General features: G+C 38.3%; 1 protein-coding gene across 1 annotated transcript in view; it reads right to left on the bottom strand.

Annotated features, from left to right (window-relative positions):
• Positions 1–10,912: 10,912 nt before the first annotated feature.
• Positions 10,913–18,110, bottom strand: part of TEX15 (testis expressed 15, meiosis and synapsis associated) — a 78,508-nt gene continuing 71,310 nt past the window's right edge. Inside the window, exons 9-10 of the mRNA XM_039463387.2 lie at positions 14,906–16,155; positions 10,913–11,268 (exon numbers count right to left, since the gene is read on the bottom strand). Coding sequence (XP_039319321.2) covers positions 11,231–11,268; positions 14,906–16,155 — 1,288 coding nt within the window. The 3' untranslated portion in view covers positions 10,913–11,230. The remainder of the gene's footprint in view (positions 11,269–14,905; positions 16,156–18,110) is intronic.

Here is an 18,110-nt window from a genome sequence, read left to right as displayed (position 1 = left end):
CTCATAGGGGTTTGCCTTCTAGTGTGTATGAGTTCACAGCTTGAACAGATTTTGTGGGATTCCTGTGGACCTATCTTGGGAAGGCTTATCTTCTAGAAAGTTTGCATCTCTCTCTCTCTCTGGCAGTCAAGACATATCCTTGATCCAGTACCACTTCAGCCACAGTTTGGCTTACAATGAGAGTGTCAGATCCCCTACCTCACTGCAGTTTCAAGGTTCAGTGTCCTTACAGCAAAGTTGCTTTAGGAATTCAATCTCAGAGGAATCTCATGCCTTCTGGCAGACACCAAGTAGCTGGGATTACAGGCACCCAACACCATGCCCAGCTAAGTTTTGCATTTTTAATAGAGGCATGGTTACACTGTGTTGGTCACATTTTCTTTATTCATTCGTCCATTGATGGACATGAAAGCTGATTCCATATCTTGGCTATTGTGAATAGTGCTGTAACAAACATGGGAGTGCAGACATTTCTCTGACATACTGATTTAATTTACTTCGAATAAATACCCAGGAGGGGAACTGCTGGATCATATGGTACCTCTAGACTTAATGTAAGAGAAAAAGAAAACTTATATTTAAGCTACATTTGGGAGTTTTGTTATTTACATTGGAACACAAGCTTGACTGATGCAACTGGGTACTATTCATTTTAAGCTTTGTCCAAATGGTAGCTGAAAATATACTTTTTTTGTGGTTAATGGGGTTTAGCAACTGTTGATATTTTTTTGACACTTAGGTATTTGTGTGTGCAAATTGAGTGTTTATTTTATTAGGTTTTCACTTTCTAATTATTAATTTATAGGCTGCTTAATATGTATGTTTCAAGTATTTCATCCAGTTATTTGGATTTTGTATTTGAGTCTTGGCATACAAAAGTTTTAAATCTTTGTATCATAATAAGAGTACATATGAATCAGGTGGTGGTCTAAGTGCTTAGATTATTAGTTCATTTATTCCCTTCATAACAACTCTATGAAGTAGGCTATTATCATCATTCTGATTAAGCAGATGAGGATACTGAGGTAGAGGCCACAAGTGACTGGGGCTGAGTTCTCTCCCCTTGAGCTGGGAAAGGAAGCCATGTGGTCTAAGAGCCTGTGTTCCCCCTATTCTCTCCTTCACCAATCCTGTCAGTAATTTTGCATAAGCCTATTTAGAAAGGTTTCCCTGTCCCAAGATTGCATGAATATTATATCATATACTTAAGTGAAATAGATAATTTATTGTGGATTTTCTACTAAAATCTCTTTACAACTCAATTTATTTGATGATTCTGGTTACTGGAGTAAAATATAACATTTACCATGAAACCATTTTTAAGCAGACAATTCAGTGGCATTAAGTACATTCCCAATGTTGTGCACCCATCACTACTATCATCTCTGGAACTTTTTCATCATCCCAAACAGAAACTCTGTACCCATTAAGCAGTAACACCCCATTTAGCCTAATATACATATATCTTCTGATAATATACATATTACTTGCTGATATTAATAGAAAAGTCCTACCCTAACACCTCAAAGAAGCTTTCTGGTGTTTATTCTAATACTCTTGAGTTACCTGAAGTCTTGGTTTAATTTCCATTTGCATTTTCCCATATATCATATATTGCTGATTCTAAGTTACCATTTTTTCAGTTTGTCTCTAAAATTAATTTCATAATCAATAGAATATTAGATTAAAAATATAGCATATTTAAAAAATCAACTCTATTGAGATATGATTTGTGTACAATATTTACCAATTTAAAATGGGCATTTAGTTGAACTGTAACAAATGTATATAGTCATCTACCCATCACCCACCACACAATACTGATGTAGAACACTTCCCTCAACGTGAAACTTCCATCATGTTCCTTGTGAGTCCTTTCCCCAACTACAACCCCTAGCAACCACTGATTTGCCTTCTAACATTATAGTTTAACTTCTTCTGGAATTTCATACAAATGGGATAAGTCTTGTGTGTCTGGTTTCTTTAGTTTGTATAACTGTTGAGACTTGCAAATGATGTATTAGTTTGTTTCTTTTTATTGTCTAGTATTCCATGATATACTATAATTTATTCAATTTGCTTATCCATTCATAGGTTGATGCATCCTTGGGTTGTTTCCAACTTTTGGCTATGAATAAAATTGCTATGAACATTCAAATACAAGTGGTGGGTGGACATATGTTTCCATTTCTCTTTGGTAAATGTCTAGGAGTGGGTTTTCTGGGTCATACATGGTGATTGCTTAAAGTTTCTGTCAAGCAGTTTTCCAAAGTGGTTGTACAACTCAGCATTCCCACTAGCAATGCGTGAGAGTGCGAGTTACACTAGGTCTTCACTAGAACTTAGTATGGCTAGTCTTAAAAGTTTAGACATTTGGCTGGGCATGGTGGCTCACGCCTATAATCCCAGCACTTTGGGAGGCCAAGGCGGGAGGATCACCTCAGGTCAGGAGTTTGAGACCAGCCTGGCCAACATAGTGAAGCCCTATCTCACTAAAAACACAAAAAATTAGCTGGGCATGGTGGTGGGTGCCTGTAATCTCAGCTACTTGGGAGGCTTAGGCAGGAGAATCACTTGAACCCAGGAGGCTGAGGTTGTAGTAGAGCCAAGATCATTTCATTGTACTCCAGCCTGGGCAACAAGAACGAAACTCTATCTCAAAAAAAAAAGGTTAGACATTTAGATGAGTGTGTTATTGAGGCTTTATTTCTCTTGGGGTTCATTGACTTTCTTGGAACTGTGGGTTTATAGTTTTCATCATTTGGAAACTTTCATCTATGATTTCTTCAAAACCCTTTTTTTCCTGTTCCTGTCTCACTCTCCTCTTATCATTAGACTGCTTGGTATTGTTTCACAGGACACTGATGCTCTTTTATTTTTCTTTTCCCATTCTTTTTTGTCTCTGTGCTTCATTTTGAGTAGTTTCTATGGTTATGTTCTTAAGTCTACTGATTTGTCTTCTTCACTGTCTAATCTTCTCTTTATACCAGTGTATTTTTCATTTCAGATAAAAGTTCCATTTGCATGCTTTTTATATCTTCCATTTGTCTCCTATGTTATTTGCCTTTATATTCTTGACCATATGAAGTATATTTGTAATTGCTGATTTTATATCCTTTTTCAGTAATTTCATCATTTCTGTCATTTCACTGTTTGTTTTCCTAGCAATGGGTCGTATTTTTGTGTTGTTTCGCCTGCCTAGTAATATTTGATTAGATGACAGATGAATTTTACAGTTGATTGGATTTTGCTGTGGTTATTTAACTAGTGTTGAGCTTTGTTCTAGTGTGTGATTACTTGGAATTAGTTGGTTTTTTTCAAGGCAAGGCTTGCTTTTGAGCTTTGAAAGGAGGGAGGGTTCAGAGCAGCTTTTAGTCAAGGGCTAATGTGGCCCTATACTAACATGATATCCTTCTGAAGACCCTACTGTATGTTTTCTATATTACAAGGCCTTTTCACCCTAGCTGGTGGGAACACATATATTCCCAGTCCTATATGAGCCCTGGGGATTGTTTCACCACAGCTTCCTGATGGTTCCTTCCCCTCGCAGACTGGGTAGTTATTCCAATGCATAGATTAGTAATTAGTCAAATACTCAAGAGGGCTTAATTTATACTGATATCTATTTTCTTTTTTTTGAGACGGAGTCTCACTCTGTCTCCCAGGCTGGAGTACAGTGGCACCATCTTGGCTCACTGCAACCTCCACCTCCTGGGTTCAAGCAATTCTCACGCCTTGGTTCCCAAGCAGCTGGGATTACAGTGATGCACCACCATGCCTGGCTAATTTTTGTATCTTTAGTAGAGATGGGGTTTCAACATGTTGGCCAGGCTGGTCTCAAACTCCTGATCTCAAGTGATCTGCCTGCCTCAGACTCCCAAAGTACTGAGATTATAGACATGAGTCACTGTCCCCATCCCTTTGAGGACTCTTATTTTCCCTTCTTCCACAATGAGACCTCTGACTCCCCAAAACATCAAATGACATTTACTCATTTGTTCAATTCTATGATATACATAAAATGGTTTCAGAACTGCTATGCCTATTTATTGCTGTGAAAAATAAACCTACTAAAATGCTTCCAAGATTTGTCTGTAGTTCTTTTTTATTCTTCTTCTAACAGAATGAAAGTTTATATCCCCCACTCCCAGCATTAATAAATTTTTTGACAGTTGAATTTGTAAGTTTTACAGTCCTGGTTAGCACTATAGTTGGCTTGTTATATAACACTTTTAAAAACAGTTGAATTTTGGTTGGGCATGGTGTCTCGTGCCTGTATTCCAAACATGTTGGGAGGCCAAGGCAGGAGGATAATTTGAGGCCAGGATATCAAGACCAGCCTGGGCAACATGGCAAGACCCTGTATCTAGAAAAAAAATTGAAAATTAGCTGGACGTGGCAGCGTGAGCCTGAAGTCCTAGCTACTTGTGAGGCTGAGATGGGAGGATTGCCTGAGCCCTGGAGTTCAAGACTGCAGGGAGCCGTGACCACACCACTGCACTCCAGCCTGGGCAACAGATCCAGACCCTGTCTCAGGGTGGGTAAATAAACAAATAAATACAGTTGAATTTTAAGTTGTCATAGTTACATGATAATTTTTTAATGCATGCATATAATGTATATGCTTTCATAGTTTGCTATGGAAATTAACTCCTTACTTTCCTTTTTTAAAAATTTTTTACTACAATTTTTATTATCCTTCTCATATACAGAACAAAGTATATAAATTCAGACCATCAAGTTCTGGCAAAGAATGAGTCATTAACTCATGTTTTTTATTATTCTTTTTCATACACTAAAAACATAAATTATGGTGCCCTAGGAGTCATTTGGGCGTCTCTCTTCTCTTTTATCACTTATATCCAGTCACAAAATCCTGCCAACTCTTTGCTTCTCAAATGCCTCTAGAATCCAATCCTTCACTCCCACAGCCACCCTTCTGGCAGGGCCCTTATCACACCAGGCTTGGTTTGGCACAACAGACTTACACATAAGAGTATCTGCTATTGCTTGCCAGGTGTTTCAAAATCTACTAATCAATCTCATGTAAGAATTATCTCTCCATCTTTGTATCACTGCAAATCTAAATTTTTTTTTGTGGCCATTATTTATTTAAACTTTAATTTTAGGTTCGGGGATATGTGTGGAGGCTTGTTACATTGGTGAACTTGTATCATGGGAGTTTGCTGTACAGATTATTTCATCACCCAGGTATTAAGCCCAGTACTCAATAGTTATCTTTTCTGCTCCTCTCTCTTCTTCCACCCTCAACCTCTAACTAGAATCCAGTGTCTGTTGTTCCCTCCTTTGTGTTCATGAGTTCTCATCATGTAGCTCCCACTTATGAGAACATGTGGTATTTGGTTTTCTGCTCCTGCCTTAGTTTGCTAAGGATAATAGCCTCCAGCGCCATCCAGGTTCCCATATAAGACATGATCTTGTTCTTTTTTTATGCTGCATAGTATCCCATGGCATATATGTACCATATTTTCTGTATTTGGTCTGTCATTAATAGGCGTTTAGGTTGATTCCATGTCTTTAATATTGGGAATTGTGCTACAATGAACATTCACATGTGTCTTTATGGTACAATGATTTATATTCCTCTGGGTACACACCTAGTAATGGGATTGCTGGGCCAAATGGTAGTTCTGCTTTTAGCTCTTTAAGGAATCACCATACTAATTTCTACAATGGTTGAACCAATTTGTCGTCCCACTGACACTGTCTAAGTGTTCCCTTTTCTCCACAACCTTACCGGTATCTGTTATATTTTGACTTTTTAATTTAAAAACAGCTGCTGGATGTGGTGGCTTATGCCTGTAATCCCAGCACTTTGGGATGCTGAGGCAGGCAGATCACAAGGACAACAGATCGAGACCATCCTGGCCGACATGGTGAAACCCCATCTCTACTAAAAATAATTAGTTAGGCATGTTGGTGCATGCCTGAAGTCCCAGTTACTTGGGAGGCTGAGACAGGAGAATTGCTTAATCCCGGGAGGCAGAGGTTGTAGTTGCAGTGAGCCAAGATTATGCCACTACACTCTAGCCTGGCAACAGAGCGAGACTCCATTTCTCACCAAAAAAAAAAAAGCCATTCTGACTGGTGTGAGATGGTATCTAATTGCAGTTTTGATTTGCATTTCTCATCAGTGACATTGAGCTTGAGCTTTTCTTCATATGCCTGTTGGCTGCATGTATGTCTTTTTTTTTTTTTTTTTTTGAAATGGCATTTTGCTCTTGTTGCCCAGACTGTAGTGCAATGGCATCATCTCAGCTCACTGCAACCTCTGCCTTCTGGGTTCAAGCGATTCTCCTGCCTCAGCCTCCCGAGTAGCTGGGATTACAGGCATGCACCAGCACGCCCAGCTAATTTTTGTATTTTTAGTAGAGACAGGGTTTTGCCATGTTGACCAGGCTGGCCTTGATCTCCTGACCTCAGGTGATCCATCTGCCTTGGCCTCCCAAAGTGCTGGGAATACTGCCGTGAGCCACTGTGCCTGGCTGTAATCTTTAAACAAATATACTCAATTGACTAGATCATCTTCTCAATTTGGACTCTCATTCACATTTGAAAAATGAAACCTGTCAAAGCCCTATATTCTTACTTAATAAAGGTAAATAGACTTCTAAAAAATAATCACTCGCTAGGCACAGTGGCTCATGCCTGTTCTCAGCACTTTGGGAGGCCGAGGTGGGTGGATCACAAAGTCAGGAGTTCAGGATCACCCTGCCCAACATGGTGAAACCCTGTCTCTACTAAAAATACAAAAATTAGCTAAGCATGGTGGCAGGTGCCTGGAACCCCAGCTACTTGGGAGGCTGAGGCAGGAGAATGCTTGAACCTGGAAGGTGGAGGTTGCAGTGAGCCAAGATTGCACCACTGCATTCCAGCCTGGGTGACAGAGCGAGACTCCGTCTCAAAAAAAATTTTTTTTAAAGTTCTGCAGTACATGTGCAGGATGTGCAGGTTTGTTAACATAGGTAAATGTGCTATAGTGGTTTGCTGCACCTATCAACCCATCACCCAGGTATTAAACCCAGCATACATTAACTCAATAAAGGTAAATAGACTTTAAAAATAAAAAAGTGGCCAGGTGGCATATTTCACATCTGTAATCCCAGCACTTTTGGAGTCTGGGGTGGGAGGATCACTTGAACCCAGGAGTTCGAGATCAGCCTGGGTAACATGGCAAAACTCTGTGTCTATGAAAAATACAAAAATTAGCTAGGCATGGTGGTGTGTGTCTGTAGTCCCAGCTACTTAGGAGGCTGAGGTGGGAGGATCACTCAAACCTGAGAGGCTGAGGCTGCAGTGTGCGAAGATTATGCCACTGCACTCCAGCCTGGGTGACAGAGACCCTGTCTCAAAACAAGTTATGGACCAGGTGTGGTGGCTCATGCCTGTAATCCCAGAACTTTGGGAGGCCAAGGTGACTAGATCAAGAGGTCAGGAGTTCAAGACTAGCTGTCCAAGATGGTGAAACCCCGTCTCCACTAAATATAAAAATTAGCCAGGCATGGTGGTGGGTGTCCGTATTTCCAGCTACTCAGGAGGTTGAGGCAGAAGAATCTCTTGAACCCTGGAGGCAGAGGTTGCAGTGAGCTGAGATTGCACCACTGCACTCCAGCCTGGGAGACAGAGCAAGACTCCTTCTCAAACAGACAAATAAAAAAAGTTATGAATCTGAAGATAAATGCTGTTCGCCATTTTAAAATACAGTTCTTCTTTTTTTTTGTAGAGACGGGGTCTTGCCATGTTTCCCAGGTTGGTCTTGAACTTCTGGGCTCAAGTGATCCCCCTGCCTTGGCTTCTAAAGCATTGGGATTACAGGTATGAGCCACTGTGTCCGGCCAGAATGCAGTATTTTGAGATTAATGGCTCTACAGGGTATCTTTTTTTTTTTTTTTTTTTTTTTTTTTTGAGACGGAGTTTCACTCTTGTTACCCAGGCTGGAGTGCAATGGTGCGATCTCGGCTCACCGCAACCTCCGCCTCCTGGGCTCAAGCAATTCTCCTGCCTCAGCCTCCTAAGCAGCTGGGATTACAGGCACGCACCACCACGCCCAGCTAATTTTTTGTATTTTTAGTAGAGATGGGGTTTCACCATGTTGACCAGGATGGTCTCGATCTCTCGACCTTGTGATCCACCCGCCTCGGCCTCCCAAAGTGCTGGGATTACAGGCTTGAGCCACCGTGCCCGGCTGCAAAGAAGTCTTCTGGCTGGGTTTGGCGGCTCACACCTGTAATCCCAATGCTTTGGGTGGCTGAGGATCCTTACCTTGTCAAAAGAGGCCATTAGTGATGATCTCAGTTTATGTATCATACATTCTCTGGTCCATTACTTAGTTTTTCTTTTTTTTTTTAAACATACCACTGCTTATGATGCAAAATAATTATACATTTATTACTTGTCTTCCTTGACTGGAATGAGAATTGTAAATGAGGGCAAGGACTTTGGCTTGTCATATGAAACTGCACGCTGTAATCTAGTTTTTAACATTGAGAGGAAAGGACGGGGGTGAAGGCAAATGCAGCTGGAGTGGAAAAGGTGTTCCAGCAGTTTATTTAGTTATCTAATTGCTATGGTTTGAATGTATCCCCCAAGGTTCCTATGTTGGAATGTTAATCCCCAATGCCAACATTGTTGACAGGTGGGATCTTTAAGAGGTGATTAGGTCATGAAGGCTGTGCCCTCATGAATAGATTAATGCCATTATTGTGGGAATGGGTTAGTCTGTGGCAGTGCATCCCTACAAAGGATGAGCTCAATCTCTTGCTCTCACATGCCATTTTATGCTCTCACAAGATGCAGCTCCTTAGATCTTGGACATCCCAGGTTCAAGGACTGTGAGCCAAATACATTTCTTGTCTTTATAAATTACCTAGCCTGTGATATTCTGTTACAGCAACAGAAAATGAAGTAAGATACAAGGTCAGTTCCTCGTGGATTGTTTTTACTGTAATGGGTATGTGTAAACCTAGGACCACCCACATGTTTTCTGTTGTTGTTGTCACTGAGACAGAGTCTCGTTCTGTTGTCCAGGTTGGAGTGCAGTTGCACTATCTCAGCTCTGCCTCCTGGGTTTAAGCTATTCTCCTGTCTCAGCCTTCTGAGTAGCTAGGATTATAGGCACCCACCACCATGCCTGGCTAATTCTTGTATTTTTAGTAGAGACAGAGTTTTGTCATGCTGCCCATGCTGGTGTTGAACTCCTGACCTCAGGTGATCTGCCTGCCTCAGCCTCCCAAAGTGTTGGGATTACAGGTCTGAGCCACTGCACCTGGACCATACTTACACTTATTATTCAAGAAATACAAAAGAAAAACCCCTGAAACTAGAAGGAATCCAGTTTATTCAAATAATTCTTCTTTAACAAAAGTATTTACAAACACATTTTTCTTGTTTATAAAATTTGCTCAATTTTAATTTGTTCTATTTTAATATTTAGAATCAAAACATATAATTGAGAGAAAAATATTCCATTTTTAAATTTTCTGTCAAGTACAGATTTTTGAAAAGTGTAACTGAATATTCTTTAAGAGAAATTAAAACCCACGAAACAAAAATATCACAAAGACAATGTCAACAGAATTTGAAAGCTGTTTAAGGAAAGAATTCTTAACAAGAATGTTTAATTTTTGGTTTACCTGTTAGAATTAGTATTAACAATAAATGCTGTAACATCTTTCCATAACCAAACATAAATCAAATGACTGAGGGAAGCATAAATCAAATGGCTGTTATTAATTTTTGAATACCAGTTAATATTATTGCTTTCAAAGTTGTTCAGGAATTCTGATTCTGACAGACTATTTTCAAATAAAACTACATGAACAAAATACAAATGTTATTTTAATATTGCTTTTAACTCTATCATCTTTTCAAATCCCTTATTTCTTTCAGTTACTGTTCTTTGCTTGACCTTCAGCTTTTTAAACATCTGTATGTTAAAGAAGCAGCTTAGGTATTCTGAATTCCATCCTAGTTGGTTAAAGTGACTATAAAGAGGCTTATCCTGGGGATTCTCATTGTCTTTCTAAATTGAAAAATTATTTTTTGTTTACATTAAGTAGAATTATAGTCTGTTCAAAGGCCTGTGCCAGGTAACACAAAAAAATCTGCTTATATAAAAAGTTTGCAAAAACATTGAAGTTTTGCTAATTATTTGTTTAGATTCAGCCAAACCAATTCTCTGTCACATTTTAGGGCTAATTATTTGTTTAGATTCAGCCAAACCAATTCTCCGTCACATTTTAGGGCTAACCCTTGGGAAAGGTCTATCCAGTTGTGAGGGCTTTGTCTGACTAGGGTCTTACAGAAAACAGGAATAGCTGTTGAGCAAGAAAGGTAATGTATGAACAGAGACCGCTCAAGACTGCAGTTACATACTACATACTATGCCCTATGATGATTATTACTAAGAGAGTTTTCACTTTTGCAGAATGCAAAAGAAAAATTTATGACTGGAGCATGAAAAAACTGTATTTGTACTACATTAAAAAAATTATTATAATAAACTAACTGCATAAGCATAAACGTTGTGTTAGATCATCTGCTACAAAATCATTAAAATAACCATTTAAATTGTGAAATCCAAAAACAAAATAATCTTCTGGAAATGGCTCTTGTAAAAAAGGTACTGAAAGTGCTTCAATGCCAATATAATCAACTGCAATTTCTTCCAATATAAAAGTTGAAAAAATCTGTACTCAGGGAAACACTGAAAGTATGCAAACCAAATTTTCTTATTAAAAATATTTTATGAGTAAAAACTATAAAATATTGAAATTGAAGGAATCTGCCATATATGGCATAGAATTGTAAATTATATAATAAAGTGTCAAGAACTATCAAATTGTTGGTTTGATAACTAATGAAAAAAAATCCTACTTTCAGCTCAAATGGCTCAATGCCATCAACAATGTATTAAAACATATCAGAAGCAAGAATCTAGTTGTAAAGATTTTACCACTACGGCTTAATCTTGATCATATCTTCCCCTTATAACTGCATGGAAATAATTCTGGTATATCAGATGTTAGAAACTGATGTCCTATGTGATATGTGCTGGACTGTTTTATTTGTATATTTTACAAAGAACCATATGATTTATACTTCCCACCACATTTATACACATTTAAAATCGTTAAATATTTAAAAAAAGTAAAAAATACTTGGAAAAACTTGTTGTGTCTCCTTTATTTCAGCAGACAGAAGACTATTTTCAGTGTCCTGGATGAAAGGATTGTTGGTGCCATGGAGCTGGAAGGAAAAACACCGCAAATATTTAAAGAAGCAAATAATTTAGACTAATGGTACATGATAGTATAGTGGAAAGAATCTGAGTTTAAATTATAGCTAAAGAGACCAAAGTGCTTATCTGCCCTTAAGTAGCCACAGGATCATTGGATCCTATGAAAGTTATTTAAGGCTCTCTGAGGAGTGGTTTCCTCATCTGTAGAAAAGCAGTATTTCTGCATCTCTCTAAGGGATCCTGTGAAAGTAAATGTAATAAAAGACATAATGTGACTGGGACACAGGGCTCACTCAAGAACAGTCCTTTAGTTCCATTTTCTGGTGTTAAATACAAGAATCATGAACAATACAGTGACAAGTGAGTCCAAGAAATTTTCACATATTTAAGAATGCCGTTCCCATTAAGTGTGAGAGGTGATTTCTGTGGATTATTTGCACTCATGGTAACTCAAAGATAGGCTTATACATTGCAACTGCCTCCTTAACTTTTTCAGAGCGACTTTTGGATATTATAATAAATAAATAAATATTTCTTTTTCTTTTATTTTCATTGGACTAGTATAACCAAGGAGGTAATTTCAGAGCTTTTTTTTTTTTTAACTTCACAAAGAGCTTAACTATTAAGAACAAAGAAAGCCCAAACTATGAGAACCTGTCTGTCTGAAACAATTACAATAAAGATTTCCTATCTCAGAAATTAAAGTGTCTAATTTAATTCATAGGTTTGCCCCATCTACTATGCTTTGTGTTCATCCTTACAGCATCAGCAATGGTATCAAATTAATCAAAAAGGAAAAACCAGAGTCATTATAGACTTTCTTCCTCTTTTTGCTTCTTCTTTTTTTTCTTTGAAACAGAGTTTCACTCTGTCACCCAGTCTGGAGTGCAGAGGCGCGATCTCGGCTCACTGCAACCTCTGCCTCCTGGGTTCAAGCCATTCTCCTGCTTCAGCCTCCCAAGTAGCTGAGATTACAGGCACGTACCATCACACTGACAATTCTGTATTTTTAGGAGAGATGGGGTTTCACTATGTTGACCAGGCTGGTCTCGAACTCCTGACCTCAAGTGATCCGCCCACCTCGGTCTCCCAGAGTGCTGGGATTACAGGTGTGAGCTACTGCACCCAGCCTTTTCTCCCCTCTTTTATGGTTTTTCTTATGTTCTGTCTTAGGTGAAAAATTTCTAGCCCTGTGTAAAGTCATTTATAGGGGCAGAAATTACCTCCTTGGTTATATTAGTCCCATGAAAATAAAAGAAAAAGAAAGGGAAAGATACAGAGATTATTACAATGCCATCTAATACTCACATGTCTTACATGAAAAAAGCACACAAAAAGTACTACAGAAGTACGAATGAGATTGTCCTATGGGAGAACATTAAGCTGTCCAATGTGGCTTGAATGCAGAGGTGGAAGTGGTAGGAGATGAGGTTGAATATACAGGACTGTGAAGGGCTCTGCATTACAGGCTAAAGTATTTGAATTTTACCCTATAGATTTTAGTGATCAGTGATATAACTCCAATGCAGAGGTACTGATGTAATCAGATTTCTCAATTAGAAATCGAACTATGTCAACAGGTTGCTTCTTGCTCAATTCAGACTTATGGCCTCTCAATTTTTTTCTACATATTAATTTGTAACAATATCCAGGATTTAGAAACTTTTAAAATGAAATTCTCTGGGCCTGATGCCTCACACCTGTAATCCCACACTTTGGAAGGCAGGGGCAGGAGGATCACTTAAGGCCAGGAGTCCGAGATCACTCTAGGCAACACAGTAAGACCTAGTCTCTTCTAATATCTATCTATCTATCTATCTATCTATCTATCTATCTATCTATCTATCTATCTATCCCTCTGTCGCACAGGCTGGAGTACAGTGGCACGATCTTGGCTCACTGCAACATCTGCCTCCTGAGTTGAAGTGATTCTCATGCCTCAGCTTCCTGAGTAGCTGGGATTACAGGTGTGTGCTATCATGCCCAGCTAATTTTTGTATTTTCAGTAGAGATGGGGTTCTTGGCAGAACGCCTGGCCTCAAGTGATCTGCCCACCTCCACCTTCCAAAATGTTGGGCTTATAGGTGCTCAGCCTCTACTAAAAATTAATTAAAAATAATTCGCTGGACATGGTGGTGTATGCCTGTAGTTCCAGCTACTCAGGATGCTGAGATGGGAGGATAGCTTGAGCTCAGGAGTTTGAGGTTTCAATAGCTATGAACATGCCACTGGACTCTAGCCTAGACAATGGAATGAAACACTGCCTAAAATATATATATATATATTTATATATATATTTATATGTATGTATTTATATATAAAAATATATATTTATATATAAATATATATATCTTGCATTTCTCTGTATATTAAAAGATGGTTATTTTATTTATATATCTTGCATTTCTCTGTACATTAAAAGATGGTTATTTTATATTTATATAAATATATATATATATCTTGCATTTCTCTGCATATCAAAAGATGGTTATTTTTGAAGTACATTTTATCTCCGATGGAAGAATATTTGGTTAGTGTAACTTTTTCTGCAGGATTAATAATTGTTTTTATATTTACTCTGGCAAATGCACATTTCAATGTAATTAAAACACCTATATTCTTATCATGGTATTTTACAAGTAGAATTAAGCATTTTGGAGGGAAAAATTTTCATGTTACAGAGCAAACTACCAAGTTCTTTACCAATACATTTCAGTTAACTCTATTCACTTACACTAAGATACTATATTAGATAACTGAGAGAAAGAGAAGAATTAATTTAAATTTATTTTCCCACCTTAGTTCTTTACTGTGTTTTTCCTCTAATTATCAAAATAATGTATGTTTCACAGTAGATAATCTAGAAAATACAGGAAAACATTCTCTACATACCCCAAATTTTATTACCTGAAGACAGATGAATTAAAATATAGGCATATTTTATTTCAGTATGTCTATGTATTTCCGTATTTATATAGGTAAGTTTGTATGATATACTTTAAAAAATGTCACATTATTAATGACCAGGCGTGGTGGCTCATGCCTGTAATCTGAGCACTTTGGGAGACCAAGGCGGGCAGATCACCTGAGGTTGAGAGTTCAAGACCAACCTGACCAACATGAAGAAACCCCTTCTCTACTAAAAATACAAAATTAGCTGGGCGTAGTGGTGGTACTTGACTGTAATCCCAGCTACTTGGGAGGCTGAGGCAGGAGAATTGCTTGAACCTGGGAGGCAGATGTTGTGGTAGCCAAGACAGAGCCATTGCACTCCAGCCTGGCCAACAAGAGCAAAACTCCAACTCGAAAAAAAAAAAAAGTTATGTTATTAAAACCCTTCAATGGTTGCATCATATTTCACTGTATGGATTAACTGTAAGTTACTTAACTATTCCCTACAGTTGGGTTTTACTGAAGAACACATGAAGAATATATTAGTGATACTGCCAGTTTTTTTTTGCTTGAATTTTTGACAACTAATTTTCACCCTCTCTGCCCAGTCCATGAGCAATTCTACAAATCTGTACAGAAAAATGACTGCTTTCTCTCCTTCTAACTCATCACTTACTGTAAATTCTACTTACATAAATGGACATAATTAAAAGTAACAACTCAATAAAGCAGGCATTAAAATGTGAAACTCACTGTAAGTCCAAGGATCTTCTGGAGGCACATCTAGATTAGGAAGGTAAGGGTATGTAGCTTGTGGTAATGGCTGATGAGAATATTGTGGAAAAATGGGTTGCTGAAAATTATAAGCAGCAGGTATTTGAGACTGACAATACCCATTCACTGGCACAAAATTATTTGCTTGTGGCTCCCTAGCAAAGTAAGTAAAATATTGCGAGTACAGAAGATTAGAATGTGTGCTCTGGGTAGTATTTGCCACTGTGGTCAACAGCCCAGAAGAAGATGGCTGTACTTCATATGATGTTATTCCTTGGTATGTCTGGGTAATGGCATTGCCATTGCTGCTGCTGTAATGATAAACATACCAAGAATAGTAGGGATATGAAGTTCCAAATAAATTCTCAGAAGAATTATATACTGGGGTACATGCAGACTGTGGAAGTTCATTCCAATATGTGGTGGCATTCTGAGTTAGGACTTTTGAATTTTCGCCATTCTGTTGTTCAGAAAAAGAGTACTCTGCCGTTTGATTCACATTAACAGTTATATGCCCAGATCCTCCAAAAGTATGTACTGTATTGGGATTCAATGTATCCTTCATGTATTTGTCCTCTGACTCAGTTTCCGCAGGCTGTAGTTCATTTATCTGCAGAGTAGGAATTTTGTTCTGGATAAAAATGGGTTCTGGAGAAGTCATGCATGTGGAATTTTTAATAGATGAATTTACTATATCATTATCTTGAAGTTTAAAGACTCTGTCATTCATTTCTGAATCAATATGGCTATCTTTCTCAAAACAGATAATTGGCTTTGAGAGCACTGATGTATCAGGCACAAGAGAAACATCAGTTCCTGGGTTTATGTCAGAAAGACAGGATTTTTGGGTGGGATCTGGGGAATTTTTAAGAAATTTCTGCATAACTGTCTCATGGTCTGGAGAAAATGTGCCATATACACTTTTTTGGTCACAAATTACAAAAGCAGCACAATCTTTGTTATCACTTTTTGTTTCCGCAGCACTGAAGTTCACATTTGTTTTCTTCATGCTAGTTAAATTTTCCTGTTGTCCAGTGAAGCGTTCTGACACAGTTAAGTCTATTTTGCTTTCTGACTTTGACGTGCAAGTGTCTTTTGGATTCTCTAAAAGTGAGCCAGGTAGTGATCTTTGCATTTCAACCTTTTTTGGAGTTAAATGGTTTCTTTTCAGATTGTTAGATGAACTTGATACTATTTTCTTTTCACTTTGGGGATGAGATCCTGTAGTCCTATTAGGTGCAACACATACATAAAAATGACTTTATATAGTGTTACAACATTTTAATGGAAATATATATTTGAAATTTTTATCTAGAAGAGTTTTTAAGATTTACATTTTCTCATTCTATTGGCACTATACAAGTAACATATTTTCCCGGTTTTGACTGCCATGGTTTAGATTTAGATAATTTTCCTACCAAAGATGATACGCTCTACGTTTTAAATATATTTCCAATATTGTAATAAACTATTTTGTGCCTTAGACATTTTCTAATGGAGGCTTTTAAAAGTAGGAAACTGATCACTAGTCAATTGTTCAGTATAGTTTTTAAAATTCATATGCCTCCTGCCTGCTGATGATCCTCATTACTTGTAAATAGCTATAAATAACAGCAAACTACTAGCTGTGGCCCTTGCCTTCCCACCAAAGACTTCTTCCCTCTCTGTTATAACAGACTAAGATGTTTTTGTCTGTTCATCTTTGAGAATAGGAAAAGTACATCTCCAAAATTTCTTGCCAACTTAATAGCCTTGAAATTATTAGCTAAATTCAGACAGTTTCAAGCAGCTGAGAGAAGCATCCGTTGGATGGGCATGGTGGCTCATGCCAGTAATCCCAGCACTTTGAGAGGCCGAGGCAGGTGGATCATGAGGTCAGGAATTCAAGACCAGTCTGAACAACATGGTGAAACCCCGCCCGTACCAAAAATACAAAAATTAGCCAGGCGCAGTGGCGCATGCCTGTAATCTCAGCTACTCGGGAGGCTGAGGCAGAAGAATCACTGGAACCTGGCAAGTGGAGGTTGCAGATAGTTGAGATCGCGCCACTGCATTCCAGCCTGGGCAACAGAGCAAGAGACTCTGCCTAAAAAAAAAAAAAAAAAAAAAAAAGAAGGATCCATATGGGAATGTCTAGAGCCAGAAAGTTAATGTAGGTCCCCAAGATAATTTCATATATATAATATATATAAGAAATATTTATGTATTTTCATATATATGTGTATATATATATATATATATATATATATATATATATATATATATATTTTAATTTATTCTTTTGAAACGGAGTCTCATCTGCTGCCCAGGCTGGAGTGCAGTGGCGCCATGTTGGCTCACTGCAACCTCCGCCTCCCGTGTTCAAGCGATTCTCCTGCTTCAGCCTCCCGAGTAGCTGGGATTACAGGCGCCTGCCACCGCGCCTGGATAATTTTTGTATTTTCAGTAGATATGGGGTTTCACCATGTTGGTCAGGTTGGTCTCAATCTCCTGACCTCAGGTGATCCACCTGCCTTGGCCTCCCAAACTGCAGGGATTACAGGCGTGGGCCACCGCACCTGGCCTGTAATTATATTTTTTGGTGCTTTACGAAATTCTTAAATTATATGAGGAAATATGTTGAGATGAGAAAAGAAGTACTATTTCTCTATAGTCAAGAGGAATTCATCTTTGGCCTGGAATTCCTATATTTCATTATATAAACTAAAAGCCCCATATTTTACTGAATTCATCCCCACTGAAACATCACTAGAAACATAATTAAAATCAAAATTATACTTTCTGAGAACTCAAAGTATTATATGGGAATTGATGATGATGTAGGCTCTCATTAAAATGGCAATTTTGAAATTTGCTGTTCTTCAAAATGCACAAGTTAAAAAAAAAAAAAAAAGTAGGCCAGGCATGGCTCACACCTGTAATCCCAGCACTTTGGGAGGCCGAGGTGGGCGGATCAGAAGGTGAAGAGATTAAGACCATCCTGACTAACATGGTGAAACTCTGTCTCTACTAAAAAAATACAAAAATTAGTTGTGTGTTGTGGTGCACCCCTGTGGTCCCAGCTACTCGGGAGGCTGAGGCAGGAGAGGCTTGAACCTGGGAGGCGGAGGTTGCAGTGAGCTGAGATTGCACCACTGCAAGCCAGCCTGGTGTCAGAGCAAGACATTTTCCAAAAAAAAAAAAA

Source organism: Saimiri boliviensis, chromosome 13 (assembly GCF_048565385.1).
Source record: "Saimiri boliviensis isolate mSaiBol1 chromosome 13, mSaiBol1.pri, whole genome shotgun sequence".
Classification (NCBI taxonomy): Eukaryota; Metazoa; Chordata; class Mammalia; order Primates; family Cebidae; genus Saimiri; species Saimiri boliviensis.
The sequence above is the reverse complement of the archived record's forward strand: the minus strand, read 5'-3'. Positions and strand labels throughout refer to the sequence as shown.